This window comes from Engraulis encrasicolus, chromosome 9 (assembly GCF_034702125.1).
Source record: "Engraulis encrasicolus isolate BLACKSEA-1 chromosome 9, IST_EnEncr_1.0, whole genome shotgun sequence".
Taxonomy (NCBI): domain Eukaryota; kingdom Metazoa; phylum Chordata; class Actinopteri; order Clupeiformes; family Engraulidae; genus Engraulis; species Engraulis encrasicolus.
This window is the reverse complement of record NC_085865.1, coordinates 52,829,536-52,849,699: the sequence shown is the minus strand read 5'-3', so window position 1 is coordinate 52,849,699 and position 20,164 is coordinate 52,829,536. Positions and strand designations below refer to the sequence as shown.

Here is a 20,164-nt window from a genome sequence, read left to right as displayed (position 1 = left end):
CAGTGACGTCATAGCACCACTATCTGAAGTTCAATACAGTCAGTCATTAGTGTTGGCTAGCTTGTTCACGTTGACTGCTGCCATGGAAGTGGATGTCATTGCGAAACTAAGAGCATTCTCAAAGTTGGATTTACAAGGGAAAAAAGACGTAATAAAGAATGGACGACCGACACCAGAGCTAAAGGATTTGCTGCAAGTGACTGATCAGAGGAGAAGGACCCGATCATTTCAAAGTGAGTGGTACAACAGAAAAGATTGGCTCTGTGGATGCCCTACGAGAAACCGCCTTTTTTGCTACCCCTGCCTATTGTTTGCAACGAGCGAGAATGTGTGGAATACCACTAGCATGGGATATTGTGACTTAAAAAATTTGCCACGGAGCCTCACGAAACACGAGTCCTCGACTAGTCACATTCATTGCCAAATTGCTTTGAGGACCTTTGGGGCGTCTCAAATAGATGTGGCATTGGATGAACAGCGCCGGCTAAACGTTAGCATGCACAACGCCAAAGTAAAAGAGAACCGTGAAATATTAAAACGTCTCATCCAAGCAACCTGCTTCTTAGCCAAACAGGAGTTGGCGTTTCGCGGTGGCGATGAAAGTGCAAACTCTTCGAATCGTGGCAATTATGTCGAGCTGATGAATGAGTTTGCTGAGATGGATGAGAGGCTTGGAAGACACCTAGAGACAGCGACTGTTTTTTCGGGGTTGTCGAATAGAATACAGAATGATTTAATTGAGTCAGTGGGGGACGTGATCAAAGCAGATATCCAAAGGGAAATTGATGCCGCTCCATTCGTCGCTGTAGAAGTTGACGAGACTACGGATGTCACCAACAGAGCGCAGATCTCCGCCATTCTGCGTTATGTTGCAACAGGCGACACTGGCTGTGAAGTGAAGGAGGCCTTTTTAGGCTTTGATGATGTCAGTGAAGACAGAAGAGCTCCCGCAATAGCCCAGTACGTTTTGGAGGTGTTGGAGAAACACAACTGTTTGGACAAATTGGTAGCGCAGACCTACGACGGGGCAGCTGTCATGTCATCCGAGCTGAATGGAGTGCAAGCAAAGATAAAAAGAACGAGTACCCGAAGCTACGTTCACTCATTGTTATGCACACAGGTTAAATCTAGTGCTACAACACGCAGCAAAGTGCATAGCTGAATGCAGGATCTTTTTTAAAACAGTCGAGGGGATAGGGACTTTTTTTAATAAGTCCACAAAGCGCACTCATTTGCTTGATGATGTTGTGAAGCGTCGTTTACCAAGAGCAGCGCCCACAAGATGGAGTTCAAATTCCAGACTTGTGCAAACCATCAGCACGTACCAATCTGACCTGCTCGAGGTGTTCCGCATCATCACCGATGACCAAGACGGCTGGGATAACGAAACCGTAATCATGGCCTCAGGATATGAGCGGTGGATGTCAAAACCATCAACGTGCTTCCTGATGATGCTGTTTGATTTCATCTTCAACGAAACGGATGCACTTTTCAATGTGCTACAAAACAAGGCAATGGACATTGGATTTTGTTGTTCACGGATCAAGGACACACTTAAGGCTGTGGAACGAAAGACCCAGGAGTTCGAGCGTTTTTACGAGTTGTTCGAGCAGAAATGCTCCTCACTTGACCTGACGGATAGCGGTCGAAGTCAGCTGTCTGCCAGAGATGAGCGCAAACGATTGTTCGGAAACGTTCTGGACAATGTTACAGCTCAGCTGAAAGCTCGGTTTGGAAATTTTGGTGATCTTGCTTTCCTTGCGTTGGTGGATTGCTCAAAATTTAATGAAATGGCCGAATATTTTGATGACACCAAACTGCAGAGCTTGTCAAATTACGCCAAGTTCTTTGATCTCGTCAGACTGAAGGCTGATCTTGTGGGACTGTACCGTTCCCAAGCAGTACGGGATGAATGCCAAACCCCCGCACAACTTCTCAGTTTTTTGGCCAAGAACAAACTGATGGAGGCTGTCCCTGAGGCTTTCAAATTGCTCCAACTGGTCCTCACCATACCAGCCACAACGGTCTCCGTGGAGAGGTCCTTTTCTACTCTGAAAAGAGTAAAAACTTACAGCCGAAACCGCACTGGTCAAGGACGCCTTTCATCCCTGGCTACGATCACCATTGAGAAGGACAGGCTTCTGAGACTAAGAAAAGACAAGGACTTCTATGAAAAAGTCACGGATGTCTTCATCCAGAAGGAGCGGCGCATGGACCTGGTGTACAAGTAAAGTAAAGGTAAGACCAGTGTTTCTATCCTATGTGTGTGAGGGTGTGTGTGAGACCAGTAGGGAGAGAGAGAGCATCCGCCGTGATGCGTGGTTTATGTGAGACTGTGCTCTGAATCCTGCTGTGTGTGTGTGTGTGTGTGTGTGTGTGTGTGTGTGTGTGTGTGTGTGTGTGTGTCTTTGAGCATCCGCCGTGATACTCTTCTGTTTGTCTGTTTTGGGTGCTGTGTGGTTTAGCCTATGTGAGACCACTGTTAGAATCCTAGAATCCACTGTGTGTGTGTGTGTGTGTGTGTGTGTGTGTGTGTGTGTGTGTGTGTGTGTGTGTGTGTGTGTTTGAGCGTCCGCCGTGATGCTCTCCTGTTTGTCCCCCTGGGTGCTGTATGGTTTATGTGAGACCACTGTTTGAATCCTCAGTGTGTGTGTGTGTGTGTGTGTGTGTGTGTGTGTGTGTGTGTGTGTGTGTGTGTGTGTGTGTGTGTGTGTGTGTGTGTGTGTTTGAGCATCCGCCGTGATGTTCTCCTGTTTGTCCCCCTGGGTGCTGTATGGTTTATGTGAGACCACTGTTTGAATCCTCAGTGTGTGTGTGTGTGTGTGTGTGTGTGTGTGTGTGTGTGTGTGTGTGTGTGTGAGTGAGAGAGAGAGAGATCCAATTGCATTTTCTCTGCGGAAATGCAGTATGGTAAAATATGTAGGCCTACCTTATGTTAAGAAAGCTGCTATGACCTATGAAACGTATCGGTAGGCCTATAGGGCAAATATTTATTTGAAAATCTGATATCGAAAAAGTCAGTGCCTCACCAGCCATAAATCCCACTGCACGTTACTGGCACACACCAGCTCTCTCTCACGCACACACGCACACGAGGCAGAAGGGAACAGTCATCACACAGGGCCTTGAAACAGTTACCAATAAGCTTGTAAATTTTAAAGGTGTCAGAGACTTCATGATACGTTGGGAAATACAAACACAGGGACCAGTTCATGCTCAGTTATGACACAAACATGAAGGACGGCATAATGATCATAACAAAACTAGGAAGCTTATTTCCCTGGTGGCTCTTGGTGGACTAGTCCTTATGAGATAAGAAATGAAATTAAGTTTTAGATGAGAGACGAGGAGAGGTATTGAAATTCACTACAGCTCATTAGAGATGGTGAATTTAGAACTGAGTGACCAATCATGAGGCCAGAACAGAGAAGGTTTTTCGGTGAAAGCTGAAAGGTGTTCAATGTAGCTCCAAAAAGAAGTTCAGTTGCTTAACCCCTTAGCGCAGAGCCTATGTAATAACCTTACTGTGACCAAAATTGTAATGGCTATGTCTTAATCTGTTACTCAAGTCACTCGGTACGGTTATAGTGTCTTCACAAACAGACAGGTGATTATATACTTACGTTCCAGTCTATGGTTGAGTAGAATGAATGTCTTTTGATCTCCTCCACACCGTCTGGGCCGGCCCCTGGGGAACGAGAGGGGAACAGAGAAGGTCAGAGGTCAACACCAGATGTGTGAAAAGTTTAAAACAAAAGAAAACACTTCTAACACAGGTAACTTATCTAATCAGTAGACCTGTTTACTTGTCGAATCATCAGCTGACTCTGCGCTGGTTGAATCAAGTTTGTGGTGGGGTCTTGGTAGGTCTTTAGTGTTTTTCAGTAATAACACAGTTTATATACCTCATTAGGTACAATGGAGTTCATGGCGTAACAGATGTAATATCATGTGCCATCGTTTAATATCATGTAATATCACATGCTAGTGTTGTACTTTTACTTTTGACACCTCTGGTCAACGTTGGCCCGAATGTCAATGTTTTGAGGCAAAAAAGGACATCTACAACATACTAGGTGGGTCTGTAAAAGCAGGGTGAGAGTGACACAGTAAATGCAGGGTGAAACTTTATAGCACTAACATCTTTGTGCATGTTTTTTTGCGCAGTGCACTTTCTGTGTTGTTTATGACACCCTGGTTACCTTGCATTTTAACGACATACTATGCATCAAACATGTTGGAAATTTTTTTAACTCCAAAACACCAAAGTGATCGGAACAGTGCAGAGGAAGCACAGGGAACGTTCCAGGTGTCACCACCCTGCACCACCCAGAACCTCCCATGTGGCCGTTTTGTTTTGAAGACAAAAATAACGGAAAATAAAAACGTATCCTGGTGTCTGTTTAGTTTGCCGCTGCGTGTGAGGGAGTGCTCACCGAGCCTGTTGGACGGGTTCCTCTTGAAGAGGCTTCTGAGGAGGCTCTGTGCTTCGGGACTCAGGAACTGTGGCATGCCCAGCTTGGCCCTGGAGAGAAGACACAGCAAAGAAGAAAGCGCCGTGTTACAGAGTATTCAATACAATACAGTAGTAACTCCGTTCCTCTTCCTCCATTCTCCTCTCTGTCCCTTCTGCCCGTCTCAGCACCATGGGGAACAGAGCTTTCAGTTGCTCTGCTCCTCAGCTGTGGAATGCGCTTCCCCCTGACATCCGCAACATTGAGTCTTTACCCCTGTTCAAATCAAGACTTAAAACTCATCTATTTCAATTAGCCTATTCTTTATGATTCTTTAACTGTATTTTGTTTTATTTTATTTTTATTTATTTTCTATATATTTATTTTTTGTTTACAATCTGTTTATCTGTCTTGTTTTATTTTGCCTCTCTCTGTACAGTGTCCTAGAGTTTTTTGAAAGGCGCTTTTAAATAAAATGCATTATTATTATTATTAGTAGTAGTATAATAATACTATACAATGGGCAGTGATGACCTAATGGTTAGGAAGGTGGTCTTAAGACCAGAGGGTTGCAGGTTTGAATCCCACTCCTACACCTCCATCCATGGATGAAGTGCCCTTGGTTAAGGCACCTAACCCCACATTGCTCCAGGGATTGTAACCAATACCCTGTAAAATAACTGTTAGTCACTTTGGATAAAAGTGTCAGCTAAGTGTAATGTAATAATAGCAATAGTACGGTAGTATACTCAGGAACTGTGGCATTCCTTTGCCCTATAGAGAGAACATGAACACAGGAGTGTTACTGAGGGCAGTTAACCCATTACGATCGAGAAACACATACTGTATATGTGGGTGTTTAGCTTCAATAGCGTTGACCATTCTGTATTAGATTTGTTCGGTCTTCATGGGGTAAAGCAATACAATAAGAATAGTAGTATACTCAGAAACTGTGGCATGCCCATACATGGGGGAGAGACACTGAGAAGAAGAGAAAAACAGTTATTTGCCTCCACAGGAATGTATAACATATGGAATATAAGGCAACATGGGGAGTGTTAAGATTATTTGTAAGCAGTGTCTTCAGAAATGGGATTAATTCTGCCTTGATGTATGCCTGCATTATTACAGTATCTTGGCTGCCATAACAAGCTTGGCTGGTCTGGCAAAGACACAGCATAGAAAGTTGCGGCTGAGTTACAACTAATTCTACCACTGCCTCTGATGATGACTAATCATTTGTTTGTAGAGCAACCTGATTTGCACGGACCGGGAGAGCTGAGCATAGGCAGTATGCCCAGCCTGACTTGAATGCAAAATCTAGCATCACTTGATATTAGCCTCTCGCTGAGACCCTTGTGTACAGAATTTCTGCTCAGCTTCGTGATTCAGGAGCTCACACGAGGGTCTGGAGGACCATCGAATTTGAGGGGACCCCTGCTCCCAAACCAAAATGCAGAAGAACCTATCAGGATTGCAGGATTTTTAGAGCTGTAACATAGTCAAAATGTAAACGTAGTGGAGAAGGGGAAAAAATAAGCAAAATGCGAGTTGTTTCAGCAACAATAGCCGCTCACATGGACTCACTCATCAGCATTGCTTCTGTAATTTTACTATATATTACTGTATTTTACTGTATTACTGTACTTCCTTAAAGTAGCAGCTCATTAAAAATGTTTTCCCCCAATGACATGCAAGATTTTTTTTATAAAACCACACCTTTGGAGACCTTCACATATGGCATAGCTCCAGATGGATGTTGTGAAGCAAGGCGGAACTCATTCATCTGGCAAGACTCAGGCTAACAGGATCTATGGACAGGCCCAGGCTGCATACATCATACTGTCAATGACTGTATATAGTGACTGTATCCTGTATACATACTAAATGCCTGTGTGCTCACCCATACGCTGAGTCACTCCCTGCACTGCAGTCAGGCGATCTAACCTACTAGGCATTAACATTTTATTTGTGTTGTCGTGAGCATTAAAGTGGGAATGGAGAGCTTGTGGAGTGTTATTGGTTTTCTCTATTGCCGGGGAAGCGTATTTGTCATAAGGTGAATGGGCTCTTCTCTTCCCTCACTCAGAGCATTGTGAGTCGGTGACAATAAAATATCCATCATCCCAGCGCACGCACACAAGTGCACACACACACACTTCTTCTCTCTCTCTCTCTCTCTCTCTCTCTCTCTCTCTCTCTCTCTCTCTCTGTCTCTCTCTCTCTCTCTCTCTCTTTCTCTCTCTCTCTCTCTCTGTCTCTCTCTCTCTCTCTCTCTCTCTCTCTCTCTCTCTCTCTCTCTCACACACACACACACACACACACACACACACACACACAGTCAATACTGACACGTGCACACACACAGACACAGACAAGCAAGAACACACGCGCACACACTGCTGCTGCTAAGTACCATTCAAACTGCATCTTCAGCCACTTACCTGGCGCCCCTCTCTAGATCTGGCCACTCTAATTAATACCCTCCCCCATTACTGCCAGCTCCCATGTGCACTTACTCACATCCCACTGTGTCAGGCAGGGACGCATTAGGACTTAATGGGCCCCTGGGCAAGATAACAGGAAAGGCCCCCCTCATATGTCTGTCTGTATTGTATAGGCACTCTAGGTGTAATATACTGTCTATGTCTAATTGTCTATGTCCACACCTAGAGTCTAGAGCGGGGGCCAAATTTGGCCCGCAGAGCCATTTTATTTGGCTCGCCAGATCATTTCAAATGTGTATTACAGTTGGCCACATACACCATAACTGTATAACGTATTAATATTTGAACATGACAATTCTTATATCACAGGAATATGAGTGGGCCCAGGCCATTGAAACAGCTGACACTCAAATGCATCAGATATATATATGCAGGCACATTTGAACTATGATGGGAATCTGTTTAAACATACATTTAAGCATGAGCAGTTTTAGTCCATTTTTATAAAAACATATAGGGTTTGGCCCGCTCCAGATTTTGATGTTGGCCCTCAGCCAATTTGAGTTCGACACCCCTGGTCTAGAGTCTATGTCTGCCTGCATGGGAAAGTAAGAAACATAATTTCAATTCTTTGTATGACCAGCGCATGTAAAGAAATTGACAATAAAACCGACTTGACTTGACTTGACAATGGCTGTAGCTAGTTTACAAAGCGATTCAGGGTTTTAGGCCAGGAGAGTCTATATTGTCAGAGTGAGGGAGTTGTCCTCTGAGAAAGTTTAAAAATATAGTTGTTAAAAGTGTGATTTTAAAGCAATATGAGAATACAAATATAGAGGCTAGAGCTCCAGGGCCCCCTTGCCTCTTGGGCCCCTGTGCCTGGGCCCAGTAGGCCCGTGCAGTAGTCTCTCCCTGGTGGCAGGGCAGGGCAGCAGCACGTGCCTCAACACTTTTATGATACTTCAAAATTCTACTGGTCAGCTTCCCTCCCGCAGCTCTAGTGTCTGTGAATTGCATTGCGAGTGGTGGCTCTGATCTGATATGCACTGCTAATATAGAAGTTATATGGAAGTGAGTGACTGTACAGGCACTGGTGTAAGTTGAAAATAGAATGTAGATTTAATCATCATGTACAGAGATTGATATTAGATTATATATTATAATTATAATATTACAAAAGCCTATAATAATATATCCATTTTATTATACACGTAAATCATGTATTATAGAGTATACATTCTAAATTATTCTCAAGGCATTTTATTTTTAAATGATCTTTGCATTTTCTACATCATCAATTTATATGCTTGAAATGATTTCCTATGCTTGATGACTTCCTGTCAGAGAGAATAATGAAGGCAGGAAAGATCAGGAAACGAGGAAAGCGGAATAGAGGTGGGAGATTCAACCCCGGGCCCCAACTGGGATTTACCAGTTTATTTTATTTTATTTAAGTGCCCTCTAATAATCTCTGAGGTTTTAGTACAGAGCTCAAGATAATGGTCTATAATCTAGTTGGTTTGTGATATAGTACAGCAGCACCAATACTGAAATGGGTCATTAGCTACTACAGATGAGTGTAAGGTGATGATACACTAGGCAACTTTTTGAGCAACGCTTTTGGGCAAAGATTCTATAACATTTTATTTGGATAGTTTATCACTGCAAAACTTTTATCAGGAGAACATAGATCAGTGGTAGACAAGTTTTGTCAATCATAACATCAGAAAATTCTGAGCCAATCATGTCATTGCTCAGCAACATTGGCCAAAAAAGTTGCCCTGTGTGTAATATCAAATAAATATGGCCAGCTTGGCTACTCACTTTAGAATCATCGTCATGGTTTCCTTGCGGTCCTTGCCTTGGAATGGCAATGTTCCAGTCAGCATTTCAAACTAAAAAAAAAAATACATAAAGGGGGAAAAAACAACAACATGTGTTAAAGGCACACTGTGGAGGAGACACGCTCACACTATCGCCTACTGATAAATACAGATTATACAGTAGGCCTAACTGGGTGCTGAATTGCACATAAAACATAGATGAATGAAGGAAGCAAAGGACAGCACTCTTCAGATTTTTCACTGTTTATTCGCCAATGAAGGTTTCGGGCAGAGCCCTTCTTGGTGATTGCCATTACAATGGTGATTGCCATTACAATTGCTATTGCAATTGTCATTACACGCTGAAGGAGGACTCCCCTTCGCTTCCTTCATTCATTGTAGTTTATTTCCAACATGTGTTAACATTATCATTCCATATCTCTCTACTCTCTCACACAACGGCAAACTCTCAGATGAGCCCTAATGATCAGTGGTACTGCTTTGGTGAGGTTATATAAAATCCCGCTGATGATATTTCCAGATCGCCATCTATAAACTCCCTAGTCCAGCAGACAGTCTGAACAGAACCGCTACTGTTGCATAAATGTTAAGCCTTTTACTGCCTCATTTGAAAGCCCAGATAACAACATTAAGATGACATCATCTCAACATGGAAGTGCTGCTCTCTCAAAGTATCCATACTCTGGTATAGCCCTTGTTTGTGATTGAGTAATTTAGAATGGATGAATGGAAAACAGAGTTGCCAAGTGATTTATAGTGCAATGTGGGGTTAGGTGCCTTTCTCAAGGGCACTTCAGCCATGGATGGAGAGGTGTAGGGAGAGGTAAGGGTGGGATTCAAACCTGCAACCCTCTGATCTTAAGTCCACCTCCATTAGGCAACATTATACTTGAAGTTACTATACGTCTACTACTCTTTCTAGTTCACACAGTAGTATGCAGGTCTTCCCAGTCAGTGGTAGGGACTTATGACTTCATAGAGGATGACATGTTTCCTGTTCAACAAGAACCACATGAGACAAGACCACCAGTAATTATTTAGATGTAGAGTGCTACATTAAAATTCCTAGAGTGCACATTGTAGGTCATTGCACAGATAATGAATAATGTAGATGATGTGCTACAAAACAGTACATTTAAAGAGTTATTTTCCAAAACGCTACAAAAGGTATTTAAAATCAATTTTATTCCATTTCCTTACCACAATCAATCAAAAAACTATGATTTTACTGATTTTAACTGAAAAGCTCAATGAAAAAATGCATGTATATATATATAGCTTAAGTCTTAATGAGTCTCGTCACTGTGCCGGTTCTCTAGAGGCCAGTGGCCATAAACGAATAATTGACTCTGCCACATTTTAGATCCAACTGTCTGTAAAAAAGATTCTCATTGTGAGCACTGAAGGCCTGTCGTTCAATTAAATCATCTGTGATATAATGAAAGTGTATATACTATTTCTGTGATATAATGAAATGTATCATACTCACCATCAGCACCCCGTAAGACCACCAGTCTGCGCTGTGTGTGTGTCCCCTCCTGTTGACCACCTCAGGGGCCATGTACTCCACCGTGCCACAGAAGGAGTAGGCCTTATTCTCATGGTCTATAGCCTCCTTACTCAGGCCGAAGTCTAGGGATGACAAACACAAAAAGACATACAGTATGTAGTAGGTGAGACCGACAGAAAGAAACAAAGAAAGACAGGCAGGCAGGCAGACAGACAGACAGAGGGTGTAGGCCTTACTCTTATGTTCTATGAGCTTACTTTGGCCATCTAAAAAAAGTATGACAGGCAGGATGAGAAAAAAGGTGACAAAAGCAGAGAAATGTAGAGGGTGCGAGGGTGTGAGAGGAAGAGAGACTGACTGACTGACACAAAGGCAGACTAAAAAAGGAAATGGTGGGGTGGAGACAGGCAGAAAGGGAGAGGCATGCAGACAGAAAGAAAGCAGAGACAGAGAGAGAAAGCCTGGCAGATGCAGAGATATAGATTTATGGACTTGGTGGGGTATTTCAAGCAGCACACTTGAAAAGCCTCTTCCACTGACACACATATTCCTGACAGACAAGAGAGCCAGTGCTGCATTCTAAACCAGAGCCTCATGGGGAAGGGCACTGAATAGCAAATCACATGCACTTAATAACACAGCCAGCAATAGGGGAGGAGGAGGAGGAGGAGGAGAGAGAGAGAGAGAGAGAGAGAGAGAGAGAGAGAGAGAGAGAAAGAGAGAGTGAGAAGAGAGAGAGAGAGAGAGAGAAGAGGGAGGGAGGGAGAGAGAGAAGGATGGAAGGAGAGAGAGAGAGAGAGAGAGAGAGAGAGAGAGAGAGAGAGAGAGAGAGAGAGAGAGAGAGAGAGAGAGAGAGTGTGTGTAAAGGGAAAAAAAACAGCACAGACTGATTGATATATAGAGAGAGAAAGATAGGAAGAGAAGTAGGAGGATGAGTAAGTAAACAAATGGAAAGGTGGGCATACACAACAGAGTGAGTGAACAACAAATAACACTACAAAATAAATAAGGGGGTAGCAGCAGTGTAGGGGATGGATGACACAAACCAGAGCAATAAAGACATACAATGACAGAGAGAGAGAGAGAGAGAGAGAGAGAGAGAGAGAGAGAGAGAGAGAGAGAGAGAGAGAGAGAGAGAGAGAGAGAGAGAGAGAGAGAGAGAGAGAGAGAGAGAGAGAGAGAGAGAGAGAGAGAGAGAGAGAGAGAGAGAGAACACAGAGTCCCCGGAGTGCTATGCTGCTGGCTATTGCTGATGCCAGCAATGAAACAAAGATACAGAAGAGGAGAGGAGGGGAGAGGAGAGGAGAGGAGAGGAGAGGAGAGGAGAGGAGAGGAGGGGAGAGGAGAGGAGGAGAGAGGAGAGGAGAGGAGAGGAGAGGAGAGGAGAGGAGAGGAGAGGAGAGGAGAGGTTGGGGTGTTGGGGCGCTGGGTTGGGGTGAAATGAGTGAGAGGTGGCGTGCGTATTAAATTACCCACCTGTCAGCTTGATGTGTCCCTCTTCATCCAGGAGGATACTGGAATTAGAGAGGCAGAGATTTCACAGCGTTAGAGAGGAGAGGGAGGCCGCGAGCCACAGAGGCAGTGTGTGTGTGTGTGTGTGTGTGTGTGTGTGTGTGTGTGTGTGTGTGTGTGTGTGTGTGTGTGTGTGTGTGTGTGTGTGTGTGTGTGTGTATCTCTATCGTTCTGTGCATCTGTGTGTGAGTGTATCTGTATTGCACTGCGTGTGTGTGTGTGTGCGCCACAGACACCAGATGATCACATTACAGTCTCCCCGCTGAGGTCACACACACACACACACACGCACGCACTCGCACACACACGCGCGCACGCACGCACACACGCACGCACTCGCACACACACACGCACACACACTGAAAGAACAGTCATCAATTTAATGTCCTCTAACCACTCATTACAATGATTTAGAGATTACCATGGGGAAGACGAGTTAGCTGCATGTGTGTGTGCATGTGCGTGTGCGTGTACGTGTGTGTACGTGTGTGTGTGTGTGTGTGTGTGTGTGTGTGTGTGTGTGTGTGTGTGTGTGTGTGTGTGTGTGACACTACATCACACTGATCTGTTGGGATGGGTGACACCATGGACATAAAGTGCTGAGAGGGGAGTGACGACTCATGTCAATAACTCCTGACGATGGCACAGGAGTCATATACAGGGAAGAGGACAGGCAGAGACAAAGGGGCCAGTAGTCCAGGGCACGTGGGAAGGTGTTCGTGAGGGGGGTGTCGTCATTATATTGCATTTAATGTATTGGGGGTGGCTGGGGTGTCTTTCAGATTACCTTGTCTTGGGCCCAGCCAAAGCGGTCAGCGGCCTTGGGTATATATGACAGAGGCTTGCGGACCTCAGTCATACGCACACCGTACTTGACATCTTCATATGCTGTTCATTAATACAGCATACATGCTATCAGGGCTCTAAATTAACTTTTTCCACCACCAGCCAATTTGGCTAGTGGACATTTTTTCTTACCAGCCAAACAGAAGTTCAACTAGCCATTTTTTTCAATCTCGCCAAAATAAACTATGTGTTAGGCTATTTTTTTTTTTTAATTATGGTAATTTTGTTCAACAATTACACTATATACACTATATATAGGCCTGCATACTATAGGCCTATTATAGGCTATATATTTTTTCATTATTTTTTAACTTCTGCTTTATTTTTAACTTTCATTACTTAGGCCTAATCAATTTGATTAGTTTTTGTTCAATTCCTCTGAAAACAGCTGAATCACATATACAAGCCACTCACATAACATACCTTTAACATACAGTAACCAAGCACACAGCAAAACTCTCCAAAACCTCACATACGCACACCCCAAGGAAGGAGAAGTGATGAGAGGAAAAGGAGAGGAGAGAGGAGGAGCTCTTCTCTTAGGCCTATCTACCATGCGCAACAAAATGACAAGAAGCCTAGTTTAACTAAAAGTAAATAATATCACGGGAATCTTCGATTCCTTTGTTACTTCCACAGCTTCGTCGTTGGTTGCTTTTTTGTTATTTGTTTTCTTTCCGATGGCGTGGGCTTTCCAACTAAGTTGCGCCAGGACTCGGAACATTTCAGAAGACAACTGAACTGACATGACAGCTACGCTCACACTACTCTGACAGTCAGCTCTCCTCCTCTGCCCTTGTCGCTATTTCGTTCCACAACCACTCCTTTTTTAACGTCACTATTATTACGGTTACAATTACTACTAGCATTCACCAACACACAGAACTTTGCTCTAACCACCGCCACATTCTCATCACTCGCACAAAACATAGGCATAATCTGCGTTAGTCATGTTATTGAAACGGTCAGGGCCTCGCTGCTTCAAAAAGGCAGCCTGTTACAGCAAGGTTCAGCCTAGTAATAATAGCAGTAGTGGCGTTAAAAAGGTTGTAGCGAAATCGACGAGAGCATAGGAGGAGAGCTGCCTGTCAGAATAGTGTGAGCGTAGCTGACAGAAGGCTGGTCGTCTGAAATGTTTTCAATGCTGGCGCGCGCAACAGCATGGAGTTGCCGCTTGCTGCACTGGAAAGCCCACGGTGGGAGGCTACGTCGTGACGCTAGTGTCCATGGGTAATGTAGGAAATCTCGCCTTAAGGGCTCTGCATACTTAACGTGCGCACGTTCGTCATAGCAGCGGTTTACCGTTCATAATTTACTGTACTCGGGCGCTACTGGCCAAATTGGCGGGTAGGTATTTTTTTCTACTAGCCAAAATTAATTTTCACCCGTGTTTGGCGGGTTGGCGTGTGTTAATTTAGAACCCTGCATGCTATTATATCATGATCATGCCTAACGTGCATCAACAGCAGCACCCATGACATTACATTAATGACATGATGATCTGTTTTTTTGTTGTTGTTGTCTGGACATCTGGATTATGCTTGCCCATTCAATCAATAATATCATGATGTACGTATTGACCAAATACATTTTTTAATAAGGCATCTGGATTATCATGCCATATAATTCTGACCTGGCTTTCGATTTAGAATATACTGTATGTTAAGAGAATAGCAGCAATGTGAGCGCTGAATACGAGTGTGTGAAAGATGGCATGGATGGATACCATTCCAAGAACAAGGTTAAGTGATAAGCCTGGCTAAGTTAACCTTCTGTACAGGAAGTGGCAAACCTGCTAGTCCACAGGTGTCATTTAGCTAAGAAAGTGAGGACTCCAGGCCCTCCTACTACCCGATTTACCACTAGCTCGAGGTTGATTAAAGGGTGGTGGTGGCACAGGTGATACAGGAGCCGTTTGGCAACCCGAAGGTTGCAAATTCAAGCCTCGCTCTGCCTGACTCCATCGATGTGTCCTTGAGCAAGATACTTAAACCCTGGTGGCAGGGTGGCGCCCTGCATGGTAGCCACTGCCACCGGTGTGTGAATGTGAGTGTGAATGCGTGAATGTGAGACATACAATGTAAAGCGCTTTGAGTGCTCGAAGGAGTGGAAAGGCGCTACATAAATGCAATCCATTTACCATTTACCATTTACCGTTTAATATAACCTGGTTAACTATTTAGCCAGGTTCTTGTAATGCTCCCATGGATACATTGTGATACCTCGTACACAAACCTCTCTGACTGAGGTAGTCTGGGGAGCGCTTGACACATGCACAGAGCTTGCAGTCGCTGAGTAGTAAAACATAACAGGCCAATCTGCACCCAATCAAAAGGGTCATTTCACGTGAAATCAGACACTTTGGGACCCGACCGACCCGGATTTCGATCATACTTGGTGTGCCTTTTCAGTAGCAAGGTAGCACCCCAGAACTGCATTGGTTTGAATCTGACACTAATATTAAGGGAGAAACAGACTAGGAAAGGTTCACATGTGAGGGTAGGACACTATACATTCAGCCTTGAATATATCAGTCAGTGTTAGTCACAAAAAGATGCCTGTGGTGTTGTTTGAAAGCTCTTTTCTGGCTCTACATATTACACAATCACCTTGGAATACAACTACTCTCAGAATATGAATTATGATAAATTGAAAAATTAAAAATTGAATATCTCAAAAACTCATATTTTAAAATGGCCAGTTCCTTGTCCAAACGTAGCCGGCAATGTCATGAGCAGCACCTAAAACGCTGGTGTTCGGTTTGTTATTCATTTCAGAGAGAATTTGACTCACAAATATGGCATCATACAGACCACTTACTAATAATATGGTAATACCATAGTAGCATCACATGACAAAACAAAAACAAAACAAAAATGGTCAGTGTCCATGGTCCCAGGTTTCAGAAACTAAGGCAGATGTCCATTTATACATACCAAATGATGATATGTGAATGTTGAACATTCCTTCTCTGTGTACCTGTGCCATCTTCCCTTTACCGTACTTTAAAGAGATAATCAATGGCTACACTCTCATTTTGTACTCTACCAGTGCATTTGAAGCAACAGCTGTGTCTTTTGTAGATAATGTATAAGTACGTCCCGTTGCAGTTACAGGTTCCACTACCAGAAGCACATCCTGATGATCCATGACAAGTCTATCTGGTCTGAAGGGAAAAGTGAAGGATGGAGATGGTCCATGAGAATGCAGGAAGTTCAGTTTCACCTCTCCAGTGCTCGGCATAATTTCCTCAGCACATGCTAGCCACCAGTTGCCATCATATACAGCTACAACAGACCCTTTGATGCTTGAAAATGTAACACATTCCTTTACTGAGCTCACTCTTTCAACTCTGCCTTCTCTGAATGCTCAAAATGGCCTAACTTCCACTGTGTCCATTGACAATGGGCAGAAGCTGTGTAGTTTTTGAGTACCTGGAATAGTTCTTGCAGATTCAAACCTTTTCAACAAGTTCTCAGCTTCATGATGGTACATATCTGTTGTGGCAAACTGGCAATGGATGTTCTTGACATTATCCTTGACAAATTCAAACAGTTGGTATGGCGTTACAATTTAATTGTCAATAGGACGTTGCAGACTTCCTGCACAATATAAGAACCTTAAAATTACAACAAATATGTGCCACCACGAGGCAGATTTTCACATACCTGCAGAGTGGCACTTTTTTGCCACATCACATGGCAAAGGTCCATGTGATGGCGTTGGAGGGACAGTTAAATGGCTTGCTGCACGAGCAAGTCTGCAACGTCCTATTGACAATTAAACTATAACGCATTATAAACTACACAGCTTCTGCCTATTGTCAATGGACACAGTGGAAGTTAGGCCATTTTGAGCATTCAGAGAAGGCAGAGTTGAAAGAGTGAGCTCAGTAAAGGAATGTGTTACATTTTTCAAGCATCAAAGGGTATGTTGTAGCTGTATATGATGGCAACTGGTGGCTAGCATGTGCTGAGGAATGTATGCCGAGCACTGGAGAGGTGAAACTGAACTTCCTGCATCCTCATGGGCCATCTCCATCCTTCACTTTTCCCTTCAGACCAGATAGACTGTCATGGATCATCAGGATGTGCTTCTGGTAGTGGAACCTGTAACTGCAAACGGGACGTACTTATACATTATCTACAAAAGACACAGCTGTTGCTTCAAATGCACTGGTAGAGTACAAAATGAGAGTGTAGCCATTGATTATCTCTTTAAAGTACGGTAAAGGGAAGATGGCACAGGTACACAGAGAAGGAATGTTCAAACATTCACATATCATCATTTGGTATGTATAAATGGACATCTGCCTTAGTTTCTGAAACCTGGGACCATGGACACTTACCATTTTTGTTTTGTTTTTGTTTTGTCATGTGATGCTACTATGGTATTACCATATTATTAGTAAGTGGTCTGTATGATGCCATATTTGTGAGTCAAATTCTCTCTGAAATGAATAACAAACCGAACACCAGCGTTTTAGGTGCTGCTCATGACATTGCCGGCTACGTTTGGACAAGGAACTGGCCATTTTAAAATATGAGTTTTTGAGATATTCAATTTTTAATCTTTCAATTTATCATAATTCATATTCTGAGAGTAGTTGTATTCCAAGGTGATTGTGTAATATGTAGAGCCAGAAAAGAGCTTTCAAACAACACCACAGGCATCTTTTTGTGACTAACACTGACTGATATATTCAAGGCTGAATGTATAGTGTCCTACCCTCACATATGAACCTTTCCTAGTCTGTTTCTCCCTTAATATTAGTGTCAGATTCAAACCAATGCAGTTCTGGGGTGCTACCTTGCTACTGAAAAGGCACACCAAGTATGATCGAAATCCGGGTCGGTCGGGTCCCAAAGTGTCTGATTTCACGTGAAATGACCCAAAAGGAGATTTCCAGCGGGGGAGATTAAAGCAGTACAAACATCTCAGCACCTTAATGGTCTACTGGTTGCCATGGTGACGTGTGATAAAACACAGACGTAAACAGTAGCCTAGCGTGTCTATGTCTCGGGCGTATTTTATTATCAAAAGCAAACAGGCCCTTTGCGCAAGCCTCAGTGGGATAATTTCGGTTCTTTGTTTTAATCATTTCTTTCCTTGTTCTTTTATGTTTGGAAGGCTTCTTCTGCTGCAAACACGGTCCTCTTTTACAGAGCTCAACACAAGCAGCTGGTTGACTTCCCATCATCCTTCCTGGGCTCTCTAACGCCCACTGGGGGGCTGTACAGACACCGTTAAGAAACACTAATCTAGAATCTAGATCTAGATCAATGCAATCATATTGAAACCATATTTAATGTGTGAAATAGTGAGGAGAACCCAGTCAAAGGAGGTTGGAGCTTGAACATGCTTCACCTCAAACAAGAAACCTATAACCAATGATGGGCAACTTGAAGCCACAATTCAATTTCCTTGTATGACCTATAAAGTATGAAGTATGAAGAAATTGACAATATAGCTGACTTGCCATGAATATTCACAAGTACATGATTCAGAGACATGATGTGCAACTCACTTCTCCGGCTTGAGGTCCCTGTAGATGATGCCGAGGCCGTGCAGATGGTCCAGGGCCAAGGCCAACTCCGCCAGGTAGAACTTGACGTCTTCTTCTGTGAACATCACCTGCAGCACGGAGACAACAGGTCGCAGGTGAGGCAGGCATGGAGAGAAAAGGACAACACAAAGCCGACTTCACTTGACTTGAGGGACAAGAGTAACCACAGTCACAGGCATATCCTGATGAAGTTAACCCGTCTGATGCGAAAACAAATATCCCAGAACAATAAAGAATCTTATCTAAAATTATGATAAAGAAAAGTAATCTAATCTAATCAGTTCACACACTGATTTTGGAGGGAACATTACAACTCCCGTTAAATCTCCTCTGCTCTAATACATAGAGTTTTGTTTTGCCATTTTCTCCTCCATTTGATTGGCTATACAGTATTTTAGACCACATGCATTAGCGTTTTTTATGAACATGACATGCAATACAGACATCAACTCTTGATCTAAAAACAGGAAACAGCAGAATATCTGCTTTCATCTGATGACAGACGGAGATGTTGAAGAGTAGAATGTAATATCTTTGATGGAGAGTGCAGAGAAGCTTGTCTGAAGATGGAAGACATTCAACTGTAAAGGCTTGGCATTTTATTACCCTGCAGGATGTTATCACTGTGGCAAATCAATACACAGGTTTGGTGCCATCAATACACAGCTTGGTTCAATTAAGCTGTTTGAAATACTACCATGCAGGTAATACACAATACACTGTCTGTGTCCCAACAACGCACGCACGCATGCATGCATGCACGCACGCACACACAAACACACACACCTTACCTCTTTTGACAGACGAGTGAAGAGATCTCCTCCTCGAAGGAAGTCTAGAATCAAATAGAGCTTCCCTTCTGTTTGGAATGCTGCAAAAAATAATGATCAGAAATAAATAAACACACACACACACACATCATTTTAATACAATATTTCTGAATGAGACCCATTAATACGGTCTGATACGCCACATTGTCCCCTGTCTCACCGTAGTGCAGCTTGACGATGAAGGGGTGGTTCACCTCCACCAAGATGTCCCGCTCCATCTTCGTCCTCACCCGGTCACGAACTGTCAACAAGCAAACAGACAGTCAGAAACATATACGCACGCACACAAACAAACAAACAAACTAACATACACACACAAAATATCAACAACCAAGCAGACGGTCAGAAACACAGAAATGCGCCCACACACACACCCACGACTCATCAGGTTGATCAGCTGAGGTGCTGAATAGCTGTCAAGTCTCTGTGTCAATACTGGCACCTCACACTCCACAATACTCTCCCCTCATGCTCTTCTGAGTCTTATTCTGTGTCATTCTGTGCCATCTTTCTCCAACTCTGTTTTGTTATACTCTCCGTTTTGTCATGAATTCACATGTTGCCTCTCCCTGCTTTCACACCTCCTCCCCATTCTCCCTCTTCTTTCGAAACCTCCTGCCGCTCCTTTCTTTCTTTTTTTCTTTCTTTCAGTCTTTCGGTCTTTCTGTGTGTGCGTGTGTGCGTGTTTGTGTGTGTGTGTGTGTTTCTGTTCTCCCCTGGCACAGGCCTGTCACACACAGATGGCACTAGATGACTAATTAAATAAAGAGAGAGGCAAACGAGAATGCTGTCACCAGAGAGGAGGAGGAGGAGGAGGAGGAGGAGGAAGAGGAGGAGGAGGAGGAGGAAGAAGTGAAGACATGGTGACAGGTAAACAGAGAGAGACAGAGTGTGGAAGAGAGACAGAGAGAGACAGAGAGAGAGAGAGAGAGAGAGAGAGAGAGAGAGAGAGAGAGAGAGAGAGAGAGAGAGATAGAGAGAGAGAGAGAGACAGAGAGAGACAGAGATAGTGTGAGAGAGTGACTGTTAACATGAGTAAATGTACACAATGAGTTAACACAATGGCAGATAAGAGAGAGAGCGAGAGAACAAGAGGGAGAGAAAGAGAGTGAGGGAGAGAAAGATGTAAATAAACAGAGAGCAAGGAGACAGACT

At 43.5% G+C, this 20,164-nt stretch overlaps 1 protein-coding gene across 4 annotated transcripts in view; it reads right to left on the bottom strand.

Moving 5' to 3' along the window:
• Positions 1-20,164, bottom strand: part of rps6ka3b (ribosomal protein S6 kinase, polypeptide 3b) — an 87,157-nt gene that overhangs the window by 8,639 nt on the left and 58,354 nt on the right. For all 4 annotated transcript variants that reach the window (XM_063207379.1, XM_063207381.1, XM_063207380.1 and 1 more), the window contains 8 exons: positions 19,170-19,250; positions 18,971-19,050; positions 18,141-18,247; positions 11,732-11,769; positions 10,235-10,377; positions 8,726-8,796; positions 4,437-4,525; positions 3,624-3,688 (listed from right to left, as the gene is read on the bottom strand). In XM_063207379.1, the coding sequence (XP_063063449.1) occupies positions 3,624-3,688; positions 4,437-4,525; positions 8,726-8,796; positions 10,235-10,377; positions 11,732-11,769; positions 18,141-18,247; positions 18,971-19,050; positions 19,170-19,250 (674 nt within the window). The remainder of the gene's footprint in view (positions 1-3,623; positions 3,689-4,436; positions 4,526-8,725; positions 8,797-10,234; positions 10,378-11,731; positions 11,770-18,140; positions 18,248-18,970; positions 19,051-19,169; positions 19,251-20,164) is intronic.